This window comes from Ciconia boyciana, chromosome 3 (assembly GCF_034638445.1).
Source record: "Ciconia boyciana chromosome 3, ASM3463844v1, whole genome shotgun sequence".
In the NCBI taxonomy this organism is placed as follows: Eukaryota; Metazoa; Chordata; class Aves; order Ciconiiformes; family Ciconiidae; genus Ciconia; species Ciconia boyciana.
Window position 1 is genome coordinate 73,210,252 of NC_132936.1, and position 22,743 is coordinate 73,232,994.

The following is a 22,743-nucleotide window of genomic DNA, read 5'->3' on the forward strand; positions in this document are numbered from 1 at the left end:
AAGTCTCTTTGAGACTGACGTATCTTCTGCTGTTGCAAAGCTGTGAGTGGGAATGATTTATTTGGACTCTGTTTAATATTATTCAGCTAATAGGCAGTGCAGTGGGTGGGTTCTTAGATGATGCTGCTGTCACCCAAGATACTATTAGGCTTTGGTTTCAGATGTCTTTGGTGTTTTAGATCAGACCTTTAATCTGTTTTGCTTTAATTCAGCCAAAGCAAAGAGATAATAAATTGGGTCAATGTCGTAGTAAAATGTTTGAATGCCTTAAGATGCTCTTGATAAAGGCACTATTCAAGTTTACTGGTTTATATATATCTCTATAGATATATATAGATATATTCCGTGTGTATATGTATATATAATGTCTTTTTTGTATTATAAATATCCTTCTGACTGTCAGTTCTTTTGCATCCTCCAATTAAATACATAGACCACCACACAATTCTGCTTAAGCACATTATTCATTTATTACATACCTAGTTAGTAAACTTAATGATATTGCATTATCTCACGGTCATAGTAAGTTACTCACTGGTCTTTTGAGTATTGTGTACTTGTCTCTGTCACGACATGAGCATCCCCTTTTGCCAGGTCTCTGCCTACCTCTAGTCCAGCTACACGTGTGATACGTGATCTCTGAACGCTTACTGGTGTGTTTGGGTTTTGTGGGGTTACGTGGTGGCAGCTTTGACCGTAGTCTCTGCGTTCCCTGATGTTCGTATGAAAAGGACGTGCATCTTTTATGCTGACTTTTCCAGTAGGTGCTCTGGAGCGTCCTTCCCCTTCGTGCAGGAGCGCCAGATTTCCTGTCTGTCTGTCTGTGCCCCATAGTTGAGGAGCTGAGGCTTCCTTGCCCCTGCTGACTGAATTGTTAGTGCAGCGTGCATATTTGACCTAGGGGACATGAGTGGATGGTTGCATTGACACTTATTTAAAAGTTACTTCAGAATAAGAGAGAATTCCAGCACTTGTGAACAGCCTAACTGAATTATCAGCTACTGGTAATCAGTGACATTCCTTCTGAGTTTTAGAAACTGTTTCTGTTTTCTCAGAATCAGTTTCTATAGCGTAACACCTGCTGGGGTAATAAAAAATACAATGAATATAAGAAGTAAAAATCAAATTCTTGTTTTGGCTAATCAAATATGAAATGTAAACATTAGTTGCCCAAATGCATTTGTTTTTCTTTCCTTCTTCACACTCATCTCCCCCGAGTCGCCTTTATGTTGCAACAGCTCTGCTCATTAAGAAAAAATTTGCATATGTTTAATAGCTGAAATGTTATTGTACTTAGCTGTCATCTCATGTTTGTAACCTGTTCTCAAAAGTATACATTTTGATGTTCAAGAGTTCAATTTATTGGTGCTCTTTCACTGTCCTCTGCTGCCTCTTTCATCAAAATAATTAAATCTTAGTTATTATGCATGCATTATGGATCATGAAGCTATTCCTTCTCTTAAGAGAGATGACAACATATCACAGCTTTCATGTTTATTAGGAGGCAAAATTGTCTTTGAGAAAGTCCGCTTCTGTAAGTGCACATCTCAAACTGCTGATGCAGAAATCGGTGTCTTATTGCAGAGACTGTATTACGTCCTAATTCTTCTACCTTTGGTTTGTGGGGGGCGGTGTGGAAGTACAGCACCGTTTTTCATTCATTAGCAACCTGTAAGCGGAAGAAGGGTAATCCCTCCAGCTCTAATCAACCAAGTGATGTGATACAGTCACAAACTCATCAACAGCTTGCTTTCTCTTATAGCTAAAGTAATGTAGAAATGATTGTTTTTAAATTCAGACACTTATTTAAAGGGATAGACTACAGTTGCCAATTTAACAATGTTACATGGGTAAAAATGTAAGAGTAAAACGGCAAATAAGAGCAAAAAATAAACTTAATTAAAAGACTACATAATGCTGCAGGTCTTTTGAGTTCACCCTAATGGACTATCACAAACCTGCTGCATTGTCCCCAACCTTTAGATCCTATTTGTTGCTAAGCAGCTGAGTCTATTTAGACAGGCGATAAGTTACTGCTCCATCAGGGGCACCGTACTCAAAGGACAGTTTCCTGTGGCTTACTGAGCTCGGGATCTGGTGTTCCTAAGCCCTGTAGTACGTGATGTGTTTTCTTCCCCAGAACAACACCCTTTGTAACAGTTTGAAGAGCTGGAGACTGTCACAAAGCAGCGAATATGTGGAAAAAAAATGGATACATGCTCTTCACTAGGCAAAACCCATCTTTGGGAATTATGAAAAGTAAATAGCTGAATGAATCCCCTCTTCACCGATTGATCCTACTTCTGATCACACTGTCATGGTGGGCCCAATCCCTCACCTGATTCCTCACCATCTGTCCTCTTTGGAGGTATAAACTTGCCTTTTTTTTGGCCTATCTGTGCTGTCAGGCCTCTCGTGCGCTGCTGTCGGGTTACACACCAACTCTGCCCACAGTCCTATGTTAAATACATTTTAAAGTAATATTTCACAGCAACATTTCTAATATAATTGAAATTCCTAAGATGGCCAAGGTGTCTTTCCATTGTCGTAATTCTTTCAATGCCTCTCTACCTCAGGGAAGAAATTTAATCCCCCTTAAAAACAAATATGGCTGTTCCCCTCAACCGCCGCCGCGGGCTTTCAAACGGTTCCGCCCCGCTGCGACCGTTTGAAAGCTCGTGGCGGCGCAGGCGCAGTCCGCCTTTGTCACCTTCGACTGACGAAGGCGGGCAAAACTTCGCATCGCAGCATTGGTGGTTCAGTGGTAGAATTCTCGCCTGCCACGCGGGAGGCCCGGGTTCGATTCCCGGCCAATGCAGCTTCGCTTTTTTTTTTTTCAGATTTCTTTCTTCCCCCGCCTTTTTTTTTCCTTAAAAAATTAAAAAAAAACAACAAAAACTTATCGCTGTCAGTAATAACGCTAAAACAGACGCCAACATGTTATCACCCTGGTTGGGCGAGCCTTCGCTCCCGTCACACAGACCGCCGCCCGCCGGGCTGGAAGTGACGCAGCCGGATTTGCCTTCAAACTGCCGGCGGCGGCGGCAGCGGGAGGAGGCGGCCAAGGCTGGGGGTGGGGTTAGCGCTGCTGGAGGAGGAGGAGGAGGAGGAAGAAGAAGAAGCAGCAGCAGCAGCAGCAGCAGCAGCAGCAGCAGCAGCAGCACCACAAGTGGAGGGGTCGTGGCCGTGGCCGTGGCTGCTGGGAGCTGCTGCCGCGGTGGGGCCGAGCTCTGGAGAGGAGTAAGTGAGAGAGACTCGCGGTATTTTCCCTCCTTATGGTGGCCAGGCTGTCCGTCCCCCTCCCCCTATGTGGCCGTTGCGGGGTACCCCCCCCCCCCCCCGCCTCGCGGGTGTCGTGCGCTGACCCCGCTCGGCCTGAGGCGAGGGGCTGCCGGCCTGAGGCGAGGGGCGACGCCCGCCGCCCCGCGTGGCGTGGGCCGCCCTCAGGGGAGCTGAGCACCTCTCCGCCCGGGCGGGAGGAGGGTTTCCGCTCCTCTGTCCCCGGGGACCGGGCGCTGCTTTGGGGAGTGTGAGTCGCCGCCGTTGTTGCTGTCGTGACACCCGTGACCATTACACCGTGCTCGTCGGTCTTATGTCACTGCTGTGGCTTACACGTGCTCGGAGCCGCACGGGGCATCGACGCGGCGTCCCTAAAGTCATCGAAAGGCGACTGCCTGCAGGTGTATGGCTGCTCAGCACCCTGCCCCTGGGGAGTCGGACTAGGTGGGCTGCTGTGTTATGGCACCAGTGGCACTAGTTCAAAGACTGGACTTTGGTTCATACTTCTCCCTTCCCACTCCACCTATTTTTTTTTCTTAATGAAGACACCTTTTGCAATTATGCTAGTTTTCTCACCAGAGGAAGCAGTAGGCATCAATTCTAGATATCCATTCTGCTGCAGACCCTTCTAAATTTTCTGAGAAATTGCTAATTTAACATTGCCCATCTAAAAGAATGCCAGTCCCTGGGAAATGGGGAGTAAGTAATATGATTTTTTTTTTTTTAAGTCTTTTGAAAGGTTTAGCCTTGAAAACATAAAATCATCTGCCAACAGTGTATCTATCTAATTATTTTTTTCTTTTTTTTGCATACACAGCTAAGTATGCTTATGTTCATGGTTGCTGGTGGTTTTTCTTTCGCTACCGTTACTGTTAAATACAATACGTGGACAAGAACCACTTTGTTTAGTATCCAATAAGTCTGGCAACTCTTCTATTTCCCAAGTAATTAAAACAATCACTTGTTGATACCAAATGTTGCTGGGGTGGATGTTATGAAGAAGAGTATTAAAGCTGGAAGGGAGCTCGGAGGTGATGCAGTCCACTCGCAGGCCACCATGATCAGTAAAAATTGATTCCTGAAAGCTGTTATTTTGCTGCCTTTTTTCTCTTCTAGCTTGCTGAGAGAACTTTCTGAATTTTACATTATTACTTTGATGTCAGAGCCTGTATAGCCAGCTGAAATAATGAAAACGTACAGTCTGCCAAAATTCAGGCTCTGGCTTAGTCCAAACATTAAGGTTGGACTGAAGGACTCTTTGGAAGCATTTTCCTTGTATGGCTTGCGCTGTTCTCCGAGTCAGCAGAGTAGCTGATGGGTCCCCCGTAGTAACTGATAGACCGCAACTTTAATCTTCCCTCCCAACATCTGCATATCCATCTCTTCTTTTATTTTTTAAAGTTGTGGGGGATTTCTTTGTGAAATAGGATTGCTGTTGTGTTTGGTTACAGCTTCCCAAATTCTGATGTATGAATGCGAGCAGAAATTACTTATAGTTGTTCCTTATGATAGTTCCTTAAAGTAATTGTGGAAAACATGATGTATCCCCAGTGTTTTCTTGATGATGGTCAGGCTGTTATCTTTGAAATAAAATATAAAAGGTACCAAAACCTCATTCTCAGAAGTTGTAGGTATCTTGAACCTTTGTTAGGTTTCAACCCCTGCTGCTCTTAGTTCCAAACTCTAGAGGTATTTTATGTGCTTAGAGCAAATGATAAAATGTATTCTGTTACTAGAGATGGGTTAATTTGATGTGTTTCTATTGTGTTAATTTCAGGGGACCATATATACTCACAGCTAGCATAGAGAGTGAGTATTCTTATTGTGAAGTGTGTGTGTTTGTACACAGTGTAGAATTAATCTTTCAAGACAAAGTGCTTAGCTTATTTTCCTTATATCCTGTTTGCTGTAAACTTTACAAGCTCATTACTGTTTCAGTTGCTGTTGGAACATAGATAACTTCACTGTGCATGATTCATGGAAAGGTCATAGCTGATAAGTGCAGCCTTGCTGCTTTGACATCCTGTTACGTGATAGTACTATGTATTTGTAAATACTTTAAAAAGTATTAAGTGGTGCAGGATTAGTTTTGTTTTGTTTTTAATTCCTTCAGGTCTGGTTTAACTCTGGATTTGTGTGTACTCCCACATGTATCTTACACCCTACTCTGAGCTGCCACAGTCTACTATGACTTTCTGCTGCAAACTTTAATCTGGTTTCAGATTAGTACTCTTAACTCCATTTTTTTTCCCTGTCTTAGAACTGCTTCAGCATCTTCAGTTACAGGTGCAGTACGCCTACAGACTCGCATTAGTGTATCAGCTCTGACACTGCCTGTATTCAGGTGGCAGCAGCAGTGGCATGTGGCACGTCCAGACATAAGCAGAGCCAGCAGCTTTTTCTGCCCCACTTGTACACAGGAGCCTTGTATTTGGAAGCCACTTCAAGCTCTTCTGCTCTTATGACTCAATGTGAAGTAACAAATTAAATTGGTTTTCCAGTTTAAACTAAATTCTCTGGCATTTTCGGTACCACTGATAAAATGAATGGATTCCTCAGTTTTCATTGGAATTCCAACTTTTGGTTATATTGGAAGCATTATAAATTTAAGTGAGCACCTTCTTTCCCCCCCCCCTGCCCCGAGGTGTTAGCTCATTCTTCTGTGTCTGTTTCTCCTTTTTGTCCTTCCTTTCTCTGTCTTCTCTCACCTGAAAATCACGTTTACTCTCTTGTTGTGTGCAATACTGTCATTTTGGTCCAAAGCTTTCATATCTTTCTGACTTAGCCTCTTTAGTTTTTTTTTTTTTTATTCTTGCTATTTTCACATTTCCAGATGAAAACTACTCTTACAAGCTCCCCCCACCCCCACCCCCCCGGATATTTAAACAGAATTGCTGTTGTGCTTGGATTGCTCTACAGTGTTCAGTGTAAAAAAAAGTTATCTATGCCTTCTCTCTGTTTTTGAAAGTCTAGTTTGGCTTTAGTAACTTGCTATTACTTGATTTTTAAAATGTTTATTAGCATCTTGCACAACTTGTGATTTCGGTAGTGTTAGTCATCAGTTTGAATTCTCAGGACAGGCAAACAGGTGTATCTGGTAGGATGAGCAGGAGTGGAAAAGCTTGCTCCTAAATATAGCAGGGAAAACTTTGGTAATATCTGTGTGATGATCCATACAGCAGTTGAGAAACATCTTCAGGCTCTTTCTCCTGAGGTAAAAACCAACAAAACTCCCAAGTCAGACTGTGTCTCCAAAGCCTAATTAGACTGGGATATGGTAGTCTTTGTAGTTGCTGGTCACATTAACTGTATCAGCTAGTAGACATCGTTTTGGCCAGCTCAGCGAGTCTCTGGCCAGAGTGAGATTATATAGTGTAGGTTCTTATGATAGCAGGTTTCCAGACTCAACCCCACAGGTCCCTTCTGGGTGGATGGGTGTGGGCTGTCAGAGGCCTGTCTTCAGCTCTGCTGCTGCCAGAGTTTTGCTGTTTGGGCTGAAACTTTTCACAGCAGCTATCTGCTTCAAGGGAAACTGGGGAAGGAAGAGCAAGGAAGGAAAAAGAAGAGGATGTTGGCTCAGGAATGGGTCAGTTGTGTGTCTGTGCATAAAGCTGCTTGGGAAGGGGACAGGAAAAGGGGTGGAAGTCTTAAAATGTTTGATTTATACTTAGCAGCCTCTCTTTACAACGGGGAGCTAATATTTTAGCAATAGATTGTCTGGTGCGTGCACAGTGTGGCTTCTGAAACCTCCGATAATGTGTCCGAATTTGACCATGACCTGGTCTTGAAATGTGTTCAGTCTTAAGTCTGTTTATTGCGCATGTGAGTTTAGTACCTCTTACATTCTTTAAATAGTTGATCTGTATCCAGTATGCTTCATCCCAGGGCTTAGCCTTAATTGCTTGTCTGCAATTGCTTCTTACTGGTACTGGGTACAGGTACTGAAATGAGAGCAAGAAGACTCTCTTGCAGGCATGTTTCTTTGCTTATTTTAATGTTTCCTGTGTTTGGTTCTAGGAAATTAGGAGAAGAGTGGGGAAATTCTTGGTGTGCAAGAGAGGAAAAGTGGAGACAGGGCAGGTATCTTGAAGAAGGGGATGGGATGGATAAGTAATGGATAAGAACATAGGATGACTGCTATATGGACAGTGGCTGTACCATAAAGAATAAGTCTACTGCTTCTACTTATTACTGTATTTGTATAAATAATAATTCTGTGCTATTCTAATCTAAAAGCGCGGATTCTGCTAATGCTACAAAGTGGAAGTGGTCACAGTCCATGATGTTTGCTCAAAAAAAAAAACCCACCAACCACTGTTGGGGAAAAGTAGCATGGTTTGAACAGTGTGTTAAATAAAGTGGGTAACTACACACTAAATGTTTAACTGTGGCCTTTCCTTACCTTTCAGTGATAACTTAGCAGCCTCAAGGTTTTTCAAGACTTTCTTTTTAAGTGTAAAAATGAAGGTGATAGGAAGGTGCAGCCTGGGCATGGATGGTGGATATTTGTTTCCAAGAAACATTAAATAAAACTGAAGAATTGTAAAATCAAACAAACGGAAAAATAGTGTTTTCCACAAGGCAAAACTAGACTGTTAAACTTGTATGCATGCAATGCTAAGGCAAAAAAAATAACAAAACCTAATGTATCTGGAAGAAGGGCTTTGGTTTATTGTTTGTTGGGTTTTTTTTAAACCACAGGCCATTACAGTATGGATGATGTGGTAGTGCTAACAGTAAAATACCAATTTATCTTACAATAGAATAAAGAGGGAAGAAGAGTATGCAATTGTGGCTTGCAACGGTGCATTTAAATCTGCATATCTTGTATATGCTTTTCAACAGAATCTTCATTGCATGAAATGATTCTGTGAAGTGGAGGAGTTTCATTTCTAGTAACAGAGAAACAATTATATGTCTGACATTTGTTCTAGGTCCTTTTTCTAACCAGTATATTTCCAGCTTCTATATTTTGATATGCCAAATGAGGTAATGAGCGTATGAAAATAGTTGCAAAAATTTGTTCTGCTCCTGGGATTATTTTTTCCTTAATATTTCCTATTTTTTTCAGCTTCATGTTGAACATGAGCCTTGTTATGATCAGTGAGAATGTAAAGCTGGCCCGTGAATATGCCTTACTGGGAAATTATGACTCTGCGATGGTCTACTACCAGGGAGTTCTTGACCAAATGAATAAGTACGTCTACTCTGTCAGAGATACCTATCTGCAGCAGAAATGGCAACAGGTAAATAGTACTTTTCTGGGACATTTTGAGGGAAAAGCATTAAAGTAGCAAAAATTGCCTATCCTATGGTAAACAGGAGTATAAAAATACTTACACCATTCTCTGATAAACTGTAGTGCTGTTATATATAGGCTTTTTTGTTATTATATAGACTTACTTAAGTCATCTTTATGACTTCTTGCTCTGACAGTGACAAAACAGGCAATGGAACACAGCCCTGGAGAGCCAGTGCACTGTCTGGCTTGTCAGCTTCTTGCTGATAAGTGTCCCTGTTGTGCTGAAGTTTTTTAGGCTGGTGCCATTTTGAATAGTCTTATTCCTCTCGGTGTTTTAGTAGCGTGACTTATAGATTCTTAATAGAAAGTGAGTTGTGGCTACCATGTTAATTTATCCTTAACACAAACCATCACTTTTTGCATTGACATTCAGTCTATTAGGTTGCACTCTTTTCTGTCATACTTGTTTAATATGCAAACTTTGTCAAAAGTCTCTTTGGTGTTAAATTCAGAATCTATTTGTTTATTCCTTAAACGTGCTGAGGAAGGCAGAAAAACCTTTTTAATATCTGATGCGCGTTATTCTTGTCTATTGAAGTAGAATCAGATAGCTTTCGAAACCTTGTTGAATCCATCCAGGCATTACGTGGGCTTGAACAGAGGACTGTTACAAACTTGTTTGTAATGTGCTTAATCTACTTTTTTTTTAATCAGGTTTGGCAGGAGATAAGTGTGGAAGCTAAGCATGTGAAAGATATAATGAAAACACTAGAGAGTTTTAAACTAGACAGTACTCCATTGAAAGCTTCACAACAAGAATTACCAGCTCATGATGCAGAAGTCTGGTCTTTGCCAGTACCTGCTGAACGTAGGTAAGAGGAAACCTGAAGACCTAAATTAACGTTTATTGGGGCAAAATGTGCTTTGACTTCAGCCTGTTCCTGTGTAATTTTTGTTCTAGAACTTACATGTGTAACACACCAGCAGCTTGCCACTGTTTGTAATGAAGGAGATGCCATTTTGAGGCAGTCTACTTCGGAACGTTCTGGGCCTTTTATCTTATATAGGCTTGACTAATGTCAAGCTTCTTTTTTTTAAATTTTTTTTTTTCCCCAGCTTAAGATAAACTTGTCATTCCATGGAAGCTCAACTCTATTCCTGAATTGATCTTCTCATCAACTTTAAAATGATTCTTCATGTACGTGTTATGAAAAGGGTGAAGAAGTATTATCAGAGTAACTGTAAAATCTAGAAGTGTCTAAGCTCAGTTCCTTTTGCGTAGCAAGGTGGTTCCCTGATCTCCTTCGTGAACTGGTCAGTTAGGCTAGCATAAGCTCAAGGGAAGAGGTGGGAACAAGCAGCTGCAGGCAAGCCTGCTTATTTCAGAAGTAGTTCTGAATTACACTGGGTTAGTGTCTGTGAAACCAAGGCCTTGCGGTGTGGTTTGACAATGTAGCTGCTGCTGAAAGTCCTACCCTCCATAGCTGCCTGAGTTTTTTTTCACTTTTGTTTTGTTGGTGTTGATTTTCTGATTCAGGATGCTAAACTGGCAAAAAAACCCACTGCTTGTGGGGCTAGTGGTTTTTTATTTGGCTTTTAGTTTGTTTGGGTTTTGTTGTTTTCTTTTTTCCTGAGATTAGCTATCTAAACTGCTTAATTGGAGGTTCTAACACATGCAAGTGGTAGCATGAAGGAGGGAACAGGAGTGTGTGCAAAGCAGACGTGGAACTGTGCATTCTGACAGAAAGTGACTGTTAGATCAGCTTAGCTGTACTGTCAAACTGTTCTTTGCGGCTTTGAACTTACAAGCTGTTTGTCACAGACAGATAACTTCAGTCTTTACGGGTACACTTTTACTTTTTAAATTTTTTTTTAAGCCTGCTTTCTGAAAGAAAGGGGTCTTGTGTGATCACACTGTTTCTGTTATTTAATAACTTTGGAACACTGCTAGCCAATTTCATTCAAACCTTCTGGAAGAATAGAGTCTGGGAGGTAGAACTTTCCTAATGTTTTGAAGCTTTCTAGAGAAGAGATGCACAAATTCATGTTTCTAAAAAGGGAAAGGCTTGAGAGAACTCTTTCTGTTCTATTTATCTTGCCAGCTGGTGAAGTATTGAGTTGTGATAATACAAAAAAGCCACAGTGAAAACTTGTGCCATATTGCATTGGAATAACCACAGTAAATTTCTTTACTGAGATAGCAGAACTCACAAATTTAGGTGGAAATTAGATGTGTAATCACACTATTCCTTTATTTTGAGCTTTGGGGTGGAATTCACAGGTGGCTAGGTGTTCATAAATGAAAGTATAGGTCAGTAGATACTCCATTTGGAGAGTGAAAAGACTTTAATGCTTATGATCTTATCATTAGCATATTCATGTTGCCTAATATGCATTTCACCCTGAAGAGGTATGTACAGTTCTGACAAACTTGCTGCTGTGAATCAGTTAAAGACAACTTTTATGAAGGTACTGGATCCTGATATATTTTGAATGATATGTCAAAACACATCTTCTATTTCAAGTAAATGCTCTCCAAATCAGTGTCTTCCATTTTCTGTTCTCTAGAAATATCCCTGAACTTAAACTTGACTGATAGCTTATTAATGCTGGAATTTTAGGAAGGCATGTGGAAAAAGTGTATCTGTGAGAGTAACGGATTTGTATGGGAAGAAACTGAATTTTAAAAAAGAAATCTGTAATACCAATCACAATACTGGTTTATTCATATGTGCTTTTAAAAGTAGTCTAGTTTCAAACAGCTGGAGGCCTCATATGCACATTTTCTTTCTCAAGAAGTGAAAATAAAAGGAAGTGAAAATAGAATTGTCATTCCCAATAAACCTTTACATTTCTTTGGGTAGGAGAGTGAGTACCATTGTGATAAAGAGAAAATATATTGGGTGGGGGTTTTGGGCGGGGGGGTGTTTTTGTGTGGGGGCCCCCCCCCTCTCCAAGCTCCATAATACTAGGATTACTTCTATTTACAAAATATACAAAGCAAGGAGCTTGTTTTAAGCAAATGAGCTCTGAGCTTGTGGCAAAGGGAAAATGGTTTTTTAGGGCCTATCTAAAAATATCTGTCTTGTTTCTGACATACAGATTTTTATTTTGAGCAAAATGGCTTTTCAGTTTGTAACCACTTGATCTGGTTATGTAGTGCTCACCAGTGACTTTACACTGAGGCTTTTTGCATATGTTACAACTAATTAGACCTTCGCCAGGACCCAGAAAACGTCAGTCTGCTCCGTGCAGTGATTGCAGAGGTCACAATAATCGTATAAGTGCAGCTGTCAGAGGCCCTCACCGTCCATCCTCTCGAAATCCCAATGATAAAGGGAAGGCAGTCCGCAGCCGGGAAAAAAAGGATCAGCAAAATAAAGGAAAAGAGGAAAAGGTAAGCTTGCAAATAACTTCATGAAGTTGAGAAACTCAGTCTTGCTTTCTTAATATTGACTGTATTATAAAATTAGATGCCTATAAAATGTTTCTTCTGTTCAAGTTGTTGTGCTGATTTGAATGTCACCTGGTAAGGTATCTTTGCTTTATGGACAGTCTTGTTGTTTTTAATTATTCTGTAACCAACAACAACAAAAAAAAACCCAAATAAACAAACAGACCCCTAACCCTCATCTGGAGGAAGTGATCTGGTAAATGTGGGCTTGTTTACTGCAACTTGGAGATAGTTGTTTAAAATTGTACTACTGAATTACTGAAACCGAGCCTGATAGAGCTCATTCAAATGGGATGTCCTTGTGGGTTCTTTAATTGCTTTTGTATATTTTAGACTGAGATTGACTTGCCTGTTCCAAAGTATTTCAAGATTTATTTAATCTTAAAGGGAGACCTTCACTCATTTTTTTGTTGAGATCTGGTATTGGCTCCAGACTCTTTTCAGTCTAAAGCAAACAAAAACCCAACATACTTCATGAGAGAGAACGATCTATGATCTATTCTTTGCAATCAGAGTGCTTTGATTTTTGCTTGTGCGCTGGTCTCCATAAATTTAGCTGATGACCAGAGTAAGAGATCATACTGAAGACACTAAATTCCTACGTTTTCCAGAGTCTGAATAAATCAAATGTTCATGTAATAGAGTTTGTTAGCTTCAGCAACCTTATGTTGTGGCACGGTGTCATGGCCTGTGGAAATAGTATAAACTACATGGGTGGAATTGTTTAGCTATGTAAGCTGATACTTTTATCAGGAGCTAAATTACATTGTCTTTGAGCGATAATCCTCTCTCACTAAGGATATACACACACAGAGACAGGATAGGTCTTTTTTCTTTTTTACAGTTCTTCTGTCATCACCAGCGCTTGCTGTTAAGTGTATAAAAAGACAGGGTATGTCTAGTGCATTTTATTTCCTTTCAGGTGCATGGTCTCTGCTGTTTGAGCCCTTTCAACTGTGTAGCTTCTTTGCTTCTGCTCTACTGCAGAGCTGCTTCTCTACTGTTCTTGTCCATGCTTCTGTATCAGTTAATTAGCTCTTTTTTACTTCTGTTGATCTTCCTGCAGATCACCTTTGCTCGTCTTACCTATGGAAGTCCTGCTTAATTTTTTTTGTGTCCCATATATATGGCATATTTATGCCACTTACAGGGTTTGAGATGCTCTAGCTCAATGTAACACTTTCTGATCCAGTCTCACGCATAAGTATCTCCCCCTACCCAGCTACTGTCTCGGATAGTTTTTTATTTCTCTGGGAGAAGAGGTGGACACTGTTATACTGGGATAGGTGTGTGCAGTTTTGATTACTTACTAAAGCAAAGAAACTGCATCAGTACAATATGCTGGCTTTGGGGAGAAGGAAAGGGGACCAGGGCAGTACAGAAGTCTCAGTGAACCACATAGATCCTGTAGTGCAGCAGTAATATGGATGCTTCATAATTTTCATGCTGGTTTATGTTGCCATCTTCTAGAAATATGACACTATTGTGGACTTGTTATAAAAATCCACTAGTAGCATAACCATTGTTATGTATTTACATTGTTATATCCTTTATATGTAGAACAAATCCACATCTGAGATTTCAGAGTCTGAACCAAAGAAATTTGATAGTACTGGATATGATAAAGATTTAGTAGAAGCTTTGGAAAGAGATATAATTTCTCAGAATCCCAACATTCGATGGTAAGTTTGAATACTGCTGCCAGTCTTTCTGAGTTGTTGTTTCTTTTTCCTCTTATACAGTATGACAAGAATTAAGTATTTTAGCATATGCTTACATATAAAAAGTACCTACAGGTTTTCTTCACTCATTAAATAGGCAACTAAACTTCTTGTGTAGTTGGATATTTTTAGAACTTTTTTTCCCACCCATAGATTCATAGAATAGTTTGTGTTGGAAAGGGACCTTTAAAGATCAGCTAGTCCAATCCCCTGCCATGGGCAGGGACATCTCTCCCTAGATCATGTTGCTCAAAGCCCTGTCCAACCTGACCATACAAAGCTTCTCAAATTTTTCTGAGCATTCTGAAATCAATTTTTGAGATACTCTTTTGCAATGTATAAGATTCTAGTGTCTGCCAGTGCCTCTTCATTTAAAAACCTGTTTTGCTACCTAGGGGCGTACCAAGATAGAAAACCAATTAACAAAGAAGTTATGTCAATATAGGAACCCTTTGAAATCTTGCTGGACATGGTGTGACCGCCAATATAAAATACAACCACGTGTCAGTACCTTTACATAAATGTGTTAAATATTAAACCTTATATGAAGGATGTTTTGTATTCCTAATGTTTCCAAGCTTAGGTGATTTTGTGAGGATTAAATGAGCAAAAATCTTCTGACAAATAAAATAGGCTTTAAAGAAAAACCTGAACAATCCCACAAACAACTTTGTATGCATGCAACTGTCATGTATTTCAGTTTAATATGTAAATATATGTTTCAGTTCTTGTATAGAACCTTAAATTACAACTTCAGATTTGAAACTACTTCTCCATATAGATATGTGTTGAAACCAAAATATTATTTGGGCACATTCTGTGAAGTGGAATGCCATGAGAGTTACCCTCAAGAAAATAAGACCAGCCTGTAAGGTATCTAAGAATTAATACATTTGTAACTCTCAAAAAGAATTCTAAAAATTCCCTTTAATTCAGCTCCATTTACTAGTCTTCAGTAAATTGTTCTCATAACAATGAAAGATGGTATTCAAGTTTCAGGGACAGCCAACCTCTCGGCAAAAGAAGGCAGCATCTGTAACTAGCATAAGTTTAACCAGCTTGCCTTATTCTGCTTATTCTTTCTGTGAAAAAGAACAATGGTGCTCTAGTGAAATAGTTAATGTGTCTCTCTTTGCTTTTGCATCCAGCTGGAGTCTACTAGCTGGATGTCAACTGTAGTTGTAGGCTTTTGCCACTAGAACATAAATAAATCCAACTCATTTTCCTGAATTGTGGAAGAGCCATTACATAACAATAAGTTTAATTGCATATTGTTTTGAGCTATGGACTGATTCTTTTGCAGCCTGTCTGAATCTGTCAAACAACTTTTTTTTTTTTTTTTTTTGTCAGGGATGACATTGCTGATTTAGTAGAAGCCAAAAAGCTGCTTAAGGAAGCTGTAGTTTTACCGATGTGGATGCCAGAGTTTTTTAAGGGAATTAGAAGACCATGGAAGGTATGAAAAGATCTGATCCGGTGATCCTAAGTAAGATTCTGAGATTGGATCTTGGTGGAACAAGAAATTTCAGGTGTTTTACAGTTTATATAAATTCTTTCCACTTTTTAGTAACAAAATTTATGGTAAATAGTACTAATAAAATAAAGATGTCAGCCAGATAAATACACTGTCTGCAGCTATATTGTTGCAAGTAAGCAATAGTAATTAATTACTTATCTTTGAATAACTTTTCAGGGGAAAGTTTACATCTGGTATGTTAATATTACACTATTAAAAAAAGTGTGAAATTGTTTCTGTTTTGATTCTTGTCCTAAAAGTGGTTCTCTTTCACCTTAATAGGGTGTGCTGATGGTTGGTCCTCCTGGTACTGGAAAGACCCTCCTGGCAAAAGCTGTAGCCACTGAATGCAAGACTACTTTTTTCAATGTTTCTTCTTCCACACTTACCTCAAAATACAGAGGAGAATCTGAGAAACTTGTTCGTTTACTGTTTGAAATGGTGATTGAAGTTTCTGAACATAAATAGTGAGATAATGAAGTAGAATTACTTCTGGGATAATGAAACCTTGCCAAGATGTAGAACTCATAGCATATATAAACAGCTCTCCAAGCTTCAAACACTGCAGGACTTTCTAATTTGGCCATGTACATTCAAGATCTGGTTATTCCTAAATAGCTTTATAAAAACTGAAAAATGAGGTCATCTTTATTTTCAGGTTTATCTTCTTACATTAGAGGTAGCTTGCTATAAGTGGATGAGTGCTGTAGAACATACTTGAATGTAAAACTGGAGATAGAGTCTAATTGCTTTCTGGGTAAGAACGCTACTTTAGGCTGTGCGTGTTTTGTTGTTGTGGGTGGTTTTTTGTTTGTGCTTAAAATAAGCGGACTTCCAAACTGTAGTTCACTTCAGAGCACGTAACACTTGAAATTGGCTCAGAATATGTAGTCTTTTTCTCATGTGTTGTCAGGTTTGCATGCAGTGTTTGCTAGGGTGCCCAGTACTGAAGGGGGCAGCAGAGTTGCAATTACAGTAGTCAGAAAAGCCAGGAAATAAAAGATTTTTTACAAATAGTTTGATCATATTAAATGAGTTGATACCATGTCTATCCATCAAAAATGCATATATACAATGGAAAGTATCTCAACTGCTATAGGACAGTAGCTTTTATTATTGCAGATCCTTGTCTTTGACCTCTCTTGTTTTCAGAAAGGTTAGAGTTATTTTGCAGTTGACCTCTTTCTTGGACAGGTTCCATATCATGGTGTCCTAGCCTAACGTTAATCCTGGCTTCAACTGAGTTCTTATTTGAGCATTCTGTGATGACTTTCGCAGTTATAAAGGTTATTCCTAAGTGTAAAAGTGCCTTTAGCTTATTAAACATTTGTTTATAGCCCTAACAATTATAGGACTTTTCCAGAAACTGTTCTGCTCAAATGTTATTAATGAATGCACAGCTGCTCTGTAGTTGAGTGCAATGGTCAAAGAGAGGGAAGGTTAGATATTGTTTGATACTTACGAGCTGATCATTGGGATAAATGCTCATTACTCAGCTCTGAATACGCTGCTATTTCTTAAATGTAAGTAGACTGCCATTTCAGTTTCTGCTTTATCTTTTGCTTTCTTTAGGCTCGATTTTATGCCCCAACAACTATATTTATTGATGAGATAGACTCTATCTGTAGTCGCAGGGGAACTTCAGAGGAGCATGAAGCTAGCCGACGCGTGAAGGCAGAACTGCTAGTTCAAATGGATGGTAAATAACCTGATCCCTGGGAAGTGCTGGACTGGAGGAAAGTTGAGGGAGAAAAAAAAATCCAAACTTCATTCTTCAGAAGCAATTAGTTTGAAAGCCTTACATAAAATTGGGGTAAAAAGATACAAATGCACTATTCCAACTGTCAGTGTGGAAGGAAAAAAATATACCAATTATTGAACATTCTTTAGCATCTGAGCAATGACCTTATATTACTCACCCAGAATAATGAAGATTCAGTGGAAAATACAAGATTTCAAAACCGCAGAAGAAAAAAGTATTCATTGCTCCTCTCAGTCTTTACCTAGCAAATCACTTCTCCAAAACCAAATAGTTCAAAAGGACTGTCACCTGTTCCAATTTAAACATCAAAGGCAATCATTACACTTAACTTCTTTGGGATCTCTTTTTTTTTCCTCCTAAAGATATAAATAAAAAATGAAGGCAATTTTTAATAGAAGTGGTTGGGACAGTTTTCTTTTTAAAACACTGAGTTCATTACAGCGATTTGGTTAATATTTCACAAATCAACAAAGTTTAAAAGTAGGTAACACTGTGCAAAGTTGCTGTATAGGCATCCTTTTTCTACTCTGGTGAGCAGGGAGAAGGAAAGGAGCAACTGAAAAGTGCTAATCTGTGGAGTAATTTGTGATGGAATTCCATGAGTCAGAAGATTTGTATATTTATTTCTGGTTCTCTGATGTTGATACCCTTTTATGTTTGACTTTAAATAGCAGCAGAGCTGTAATACTGTTCTCATAACTCAAGTATGTACATAAGCTAATTTTATTACTAACAACTATTTGAAGTCCTTCTACTTGAGTGTTCATAAATGGTGTTTTACATGCAAATTTTCAGGCAGACTAGGTACAATGGCTATTCCACAGCCCAATCCTATGATTATAAGCAAAAACAGTAAATGCGGAGAGTAGCAAGTTTAATGAGATGAACTACTTCATATAGCAGCAGTTTCACAGTACTTCAGAGACTGAGGTGTTCTCTCTGCCTCTGAGAAGTTGTGATTCAGTCCACCAAATTTAAACATTCACTTCAGCAGTTTGTAAGGATCCACCTGTGTGTGTGAAACTTAGCTTGAATTCAGAAGTGAAGAAACTTTGTAAGGGAGTAATGCTGCTTTTGCGTGGCTGTTAGTGAATACTGTTGGCAGGGCGGGGAGGGGGTCTGTGTTTTTGTGTGGTGATGGTTTGGGGGGCGGTGTTTTGTTTTTTGTCACATGCTGTTACAGGACGTTGATGTGAAAATTCAAACACTGTAATGGCAGAAATACAAACAACTCTGCTGTAAAAGCATTTCAGCCATGATAGAGAGGAACTTCCTCATCTGAGCAGTGGCCTATGCCACTGCTCCTAATTAAACCGAGTCTCCATTTTTGCTTGCAGGCTGTCATATAGATGAAAAACTGACCTCTGTTGCACTTGGCGATTCTATTGCAATTGGCCTCACTAAAGTGCAATAGAGTAGCTGCTTTAATAGACTTGTGGATATTGTTCTCTCTGTACATGAAACTTCACAAAACATGTGTACATTTTACTTCCTCTTTTCTCCAACACAGGTGTTGGCGGGGCTGCTGAAAATGATGATCCTTCCAAGATGGTCATGGTACTTGCTGCTACTAATTTTCCTTGGGATATTGATGAAGCCTTAAGACGGAGACTAGAAAAGAGAATTTACATTCCTTTACCATCAGGTATGAAGACTTGGGGAGAAGAGTGGTTGAAAAGACTAAAATCTAAACTTTATCAATATTCCTTTAGTTTTGATCACCTGATTTAAAAATCTAATTGATACATGTATGCAAATTCATTTCTGAATTCAGGACCAGGTTAAATCTAAACATTGAACATTTACCTTTGTAGCAAGTACACTGTCCTTTTTCTCAGTCTTCCCTCTTATTCTTCTTCAATTCATTATTTATCTTCAGAAAGCAAGTTGTATAGACTCAATTTTCTATTCTTTGATTAGCAAAAGGTAGAGAGGAACTCCTAAAAATAAATCTGCGAGAGCTGGAACTGGCTGATGATGTTGACCTTGCAAATATAGCTGAGAAAATGGAGGGTTATTCAGGTGCAGACATTACCAACGTATGCAGGTATGTTAACATTGCATCATTTGTGTTACTACTGCTACAAACTCTGAGAGAACTCTTTGTAAAGTAATTAATTTACATGATTAAAGTTGTTGGCTAAAAACATACTGTAACTTGTCTTTTATGTATGGCTAAAACGTGAAATACTGCCTTAATATTTACCTAGATTTCCATTTTATATTTTCACATAATAATGATGAAGAGCAGTTGCAACATAGTAATCTAAACAAGCTATGATGTAGGTAAAATTCCATCTTCTTTCATGTACACCAAATTCCTTGCGTGAGGAATATCCACAGGATGGTAGACTTTAACTTGTAGAGTTGCAGTCATTCCAGTTCCTAACAGTCAGCATATAACCGTGGAAAATGAAGGTGAAACTGTATGTTAAAAAGACATTCAGGAAATGTAGAATGCATCTAACTTGCATATTAGATGTGAGTATGAACTGACTTTGAATCGTTGTTTTGAGCGGGCTGTGAAGGTTGGAAGGCCTTTGGAACGGAACTGACCCCCGCTGTGTGTTCTAGTGGGTGGCTGCTTATTTTTTGAATCTGCAGGCATTAAGGGCGCATTTGAGAGAGCGCTAAGAGCTGATGTTGGAATGACTGTCAGCAAAATGACTTCACAGAATAAAGTGGTGGCAGCTGCACTTTAATTTTGTGGGTCTGTTGGGGTATGGTGGGTGGTTTTTTTGTTTGGTCGGTTGGGTTGTTTTTGTTGGGTTTTTTGTTTTGGTTTGGGTTGGGTTGGGGTTTTTTTTGTAAACTGTTGTCTGGAGGCAAATTAGATGAATGGGATGCTTCCCCTCATCCCTGCTCCCCCCCGCGTTGTGTAACACCGGATTTTTGTTCACAAATGATAAAACAGCAAAGCATGGTGATATTGGACTAATATGGAGTTCAACGAGGCAACTTTTTGGGGTTGTTCTGAAATTCTAGTTATTGCTAGTTATCTATTATTCATTTAATTGCTAACAATTATTTAGCAAATCCATGAAGTCTGTCAGTTATGGTTTCCTTTGGGGGGAGAGGGTGGAACTGAAACAGAATATGCTGAAACCATCTTTCTAAATCTTCCTAGAAGACAATGTATAAATTCTTCTCTTTGGATTCTCACCTACTAATATGATGATATGATACTGTCTTGATATTGCCAGGATTACCCTTCCATCTTTTTTGCTGCTAGACAAAATAAGTAGCATTTTCTTCATATTATAAGCTATATAACAATGAATTAGCAGGAACTTTAGTCTTTCAGTGTTATCCATTTATCACCTCACCAGCTCATCACCTGCTGTTACTGATATTACTGTTGGAAATCCAAACGCAGTCAAACTTAATGCAGCAAGAAATTGACACACTTGTAAAGACACTTAATGCTTATTGAGGCCAGAAGCTTGAGGAGTCACAAGCTGAGCAGATTTTGTAGTTTAACATCTAGCTGTGAATGTATAGGTTGGAGGTAGATACTGCAGACCTCTCTGTCTCTAAAGTGGGATTCCTATTTGGACCAGGAAACATTCCAAACATTACAGCCACTTCTCCTGTACGTAGGAGGAGTGAAACCATTACTTTGCCTTGTTCCTGTTTAAAAATACTATAAACAGCAGCTACATCATAGGCGTGCAGTGGCATTGGATAAACCAGCTAGTCTTTACCTCTTTTGCCTAGCCTGTGAATAGCAGCTCTTCAAAGATCCAGTGAGGAGAAATCCATGTTTGAAAAATATGGGTAGCATGGTATTGTAGGTTGTACAAGCACTTGGAGATCTTCCCAGAAAAGTTTACAATTCTCATTGTATCTTTTTGAATGCAACAGCCTAACTGTAATGCTATGTTGAGCCTTTCAAACAACTGAACTCGCCATCCTGTATTAACTTTTTTTTTATTTGCATCCTTGCTAGAGATGCATCGTTGATGGCTATGAGAAGGCGTATTGAAGGCTTGACACCAGAAGAAATAAGAAATCTTTCTCGAGATGAAATGCACATGCCAACAACTATGGAAGACTTTGAAATAGCTTTGAAGAAAGTTTCTAAATCTGTATCTGCTGCGGACATTGAGAAATACGAGAAATGGATAGTTGAATTTGGATCATGCTGAGTTGTCTTATCTTGAAGAAGCCACCTTAAGTCTTAAAACAGCTTTAGAAGTAATAAGTAGTGTGTCAATGCACTGCGTGCTCTTTTTAACTTTTGTAATTTAAGAGCAACAGATATCTAAATAAATTTTTTTTTAAAATGCAGATTCTGTCTAGCTCTCTTTGAACTAGCTCAAAAGTCACCTGTTTTTATCAAATGTGAAAGATACTGATGGGATCTGCTTTGATCTTCAGGATTTTAAAATGAGTTAAATTGATACTGGAATGCTTGCATCAGAGGGTTTAATCTTGAAAAACAGCTATTACACCAAAAAAACCCCACCTAGCCCTGCTGAATGAGTAAGGCAGGCTGAGAACTAGAAAATGGGATGAAAGACGCAGTTATACAGATGGTTTTGCTAGCTGATCTTGGAGAATTCTACCCTTAAACTGTTTCTAAGGAATTAATAAAGAACCTGCACAAAGGCTGAGACTTTGAACAGCAACCCTTGTGCTACTAGCAGTCAATAACTGAAGTTTAAGCAAGGGGTAGGATCATCACTAGTTTACAGTATCTATTAAGTAATATTAAAATACATCCAGCCAGTGTAAGCTAATTCTGTGCAGCCAGCAGCGATGCAGAGTCACACATGTAGTCTCCTGGTAAGTCTGAGAGAAAACAAAAGCTTTCTGGCATTCCGAAGTATGTTTTTCTTCCTTGACTGTATGGTACTGTAAGCTTCAAAACTGTGGACTGGTAGGTTGGGTCCTGGTTTACACCACACATTTATTCTGGTAAGGCTGCTCTGAGAAAGCAGTGTGCGTGTTATGTTTGTGCTCAGCTGATTTCTGTTCACAACCCTGACTTTACAATTGATGTCAAATCTAAGTTCTCTTTCTGCATTACTTGACAAGTGGAATGGAGAAGCAGTTCTCTGGTTCTACAGTGTCCATTTAGGTCGTTTTAGATGTTGCTCAACAGCGGTCATTGTTACTAAAACATCTCTCATCTCCACCCATCTCCTATTATTTTGGAAACACTTCTTCCTGCTAGCTCATCTTGGAGCAGCCAGCTGTAGTTCTGCTTACAGCTAAACTTCATGGTTTTTAATTAATCAAATATGTCTAGGCCTGTTTCAGCTGTACGAAACTGGCTGTGGGATTCCTGCTCCTGTGTCCCTTCAGATGCTGTGAGACAGATGGAAGGGATAAATGGTAATGAAAAGGAGAACTGGCAGCCTGAGTAGAAGGCAATTGAGTTGTATAAATGCTATTATCATGAACGTACGATAACGTTCGCATCTTGTTAACGTACTTAAAATCCACCACTATGTCGTGAGAGACAGCTGGACACACTGAAAAGGGCTTTCAGCAGTGCCGGTGATGAGGCGCTCTAGTGAGACACTGAGATGCAGATACTGTTGAGAGCTCCTGAATCCCTGGGTGGACCTGGCACGATGAACCCAGAAATGTCGGGGAGACGTTCAGGTGAGTATACAAGTGTGTGTATTTGTAGAGTTTCATCTCTAAAATGGAAAACAAATGTACCTCTTTCCTCTCAAAAGGATAGCCATGTGTGTCAGAGTTAAGAAAAAGATGCAGTATTTTGAAGAAGTGAGTTCTCTTAATACTTATTTTTCTGTT

At 39.4% G+C, this 22,743-nt stretch overlaps 1 protein-coding gene and 1 non-coding gene across 6 annotated transcripts; both read left to right on the forward strand.

The window, feature by feature from the left end:
* Positions 1-2,747: 2,747 nt before the first annotated feature.
* On the forward strand, positions 2,748-2,818 carry TRNAG-GCC (transfer RNA glycine (anticodon GCC)). Its single transcript has one exon. It is a non-coding gene; the product is annotated as a tRNA-Gly (tRNA).
* A 285-nt stretch (positions 2,819-3,103) lies between these two features.
* On the forward strand, positions 3,104-21,258 carry KATNA1 (katanin catalytic subunit A1). 5 transcript variants are annotated; one of them, XM_072856134.1, is made up of 12 exons: positions 3,133-3,240; positions 7,297-7,359; positions 8,351-8,525; positions 9,236-9,393; positions 11,735-11,918; positions 13,536-13,657; positions 15,047-15,152; positions 15,495-15,653; positions 16,785-16,911; positions 18,485-18,619; positions 18,895-19,021; positions 20,924-21,258. In XM_072856134.1, the coding sequence occupies exons 3-12, from the start codon at positions 8,355-8,357 to the stop codon at positions 21,120-21,122; spliced, it is 1,488 nt and encodes a 495-aa protein (XP_072712235.1). In that variant the 5' UTR covers positions 3,133-3,240; positions 7,297-7,359; positions 8,351-8,354; the 3' UTR covers positions 21,123-21,258. The 5 variants fall into 5 exon arrangements, with proteins under 5 accessions (XP_072712234.1, XP_072712235.1, XP_072712236.1 ...); XM_072856135.1 differs by having other exon boundaries at positions 7,297-7,355; XM_072856133.1 differs by lacking the exon at positions 7,297-7,359 and having other exon boundaries at positions 3,104-3,240.
* The last annotated feature ends 1,485 nt before the right edge of the window (positions 21,259-22,743 follow it).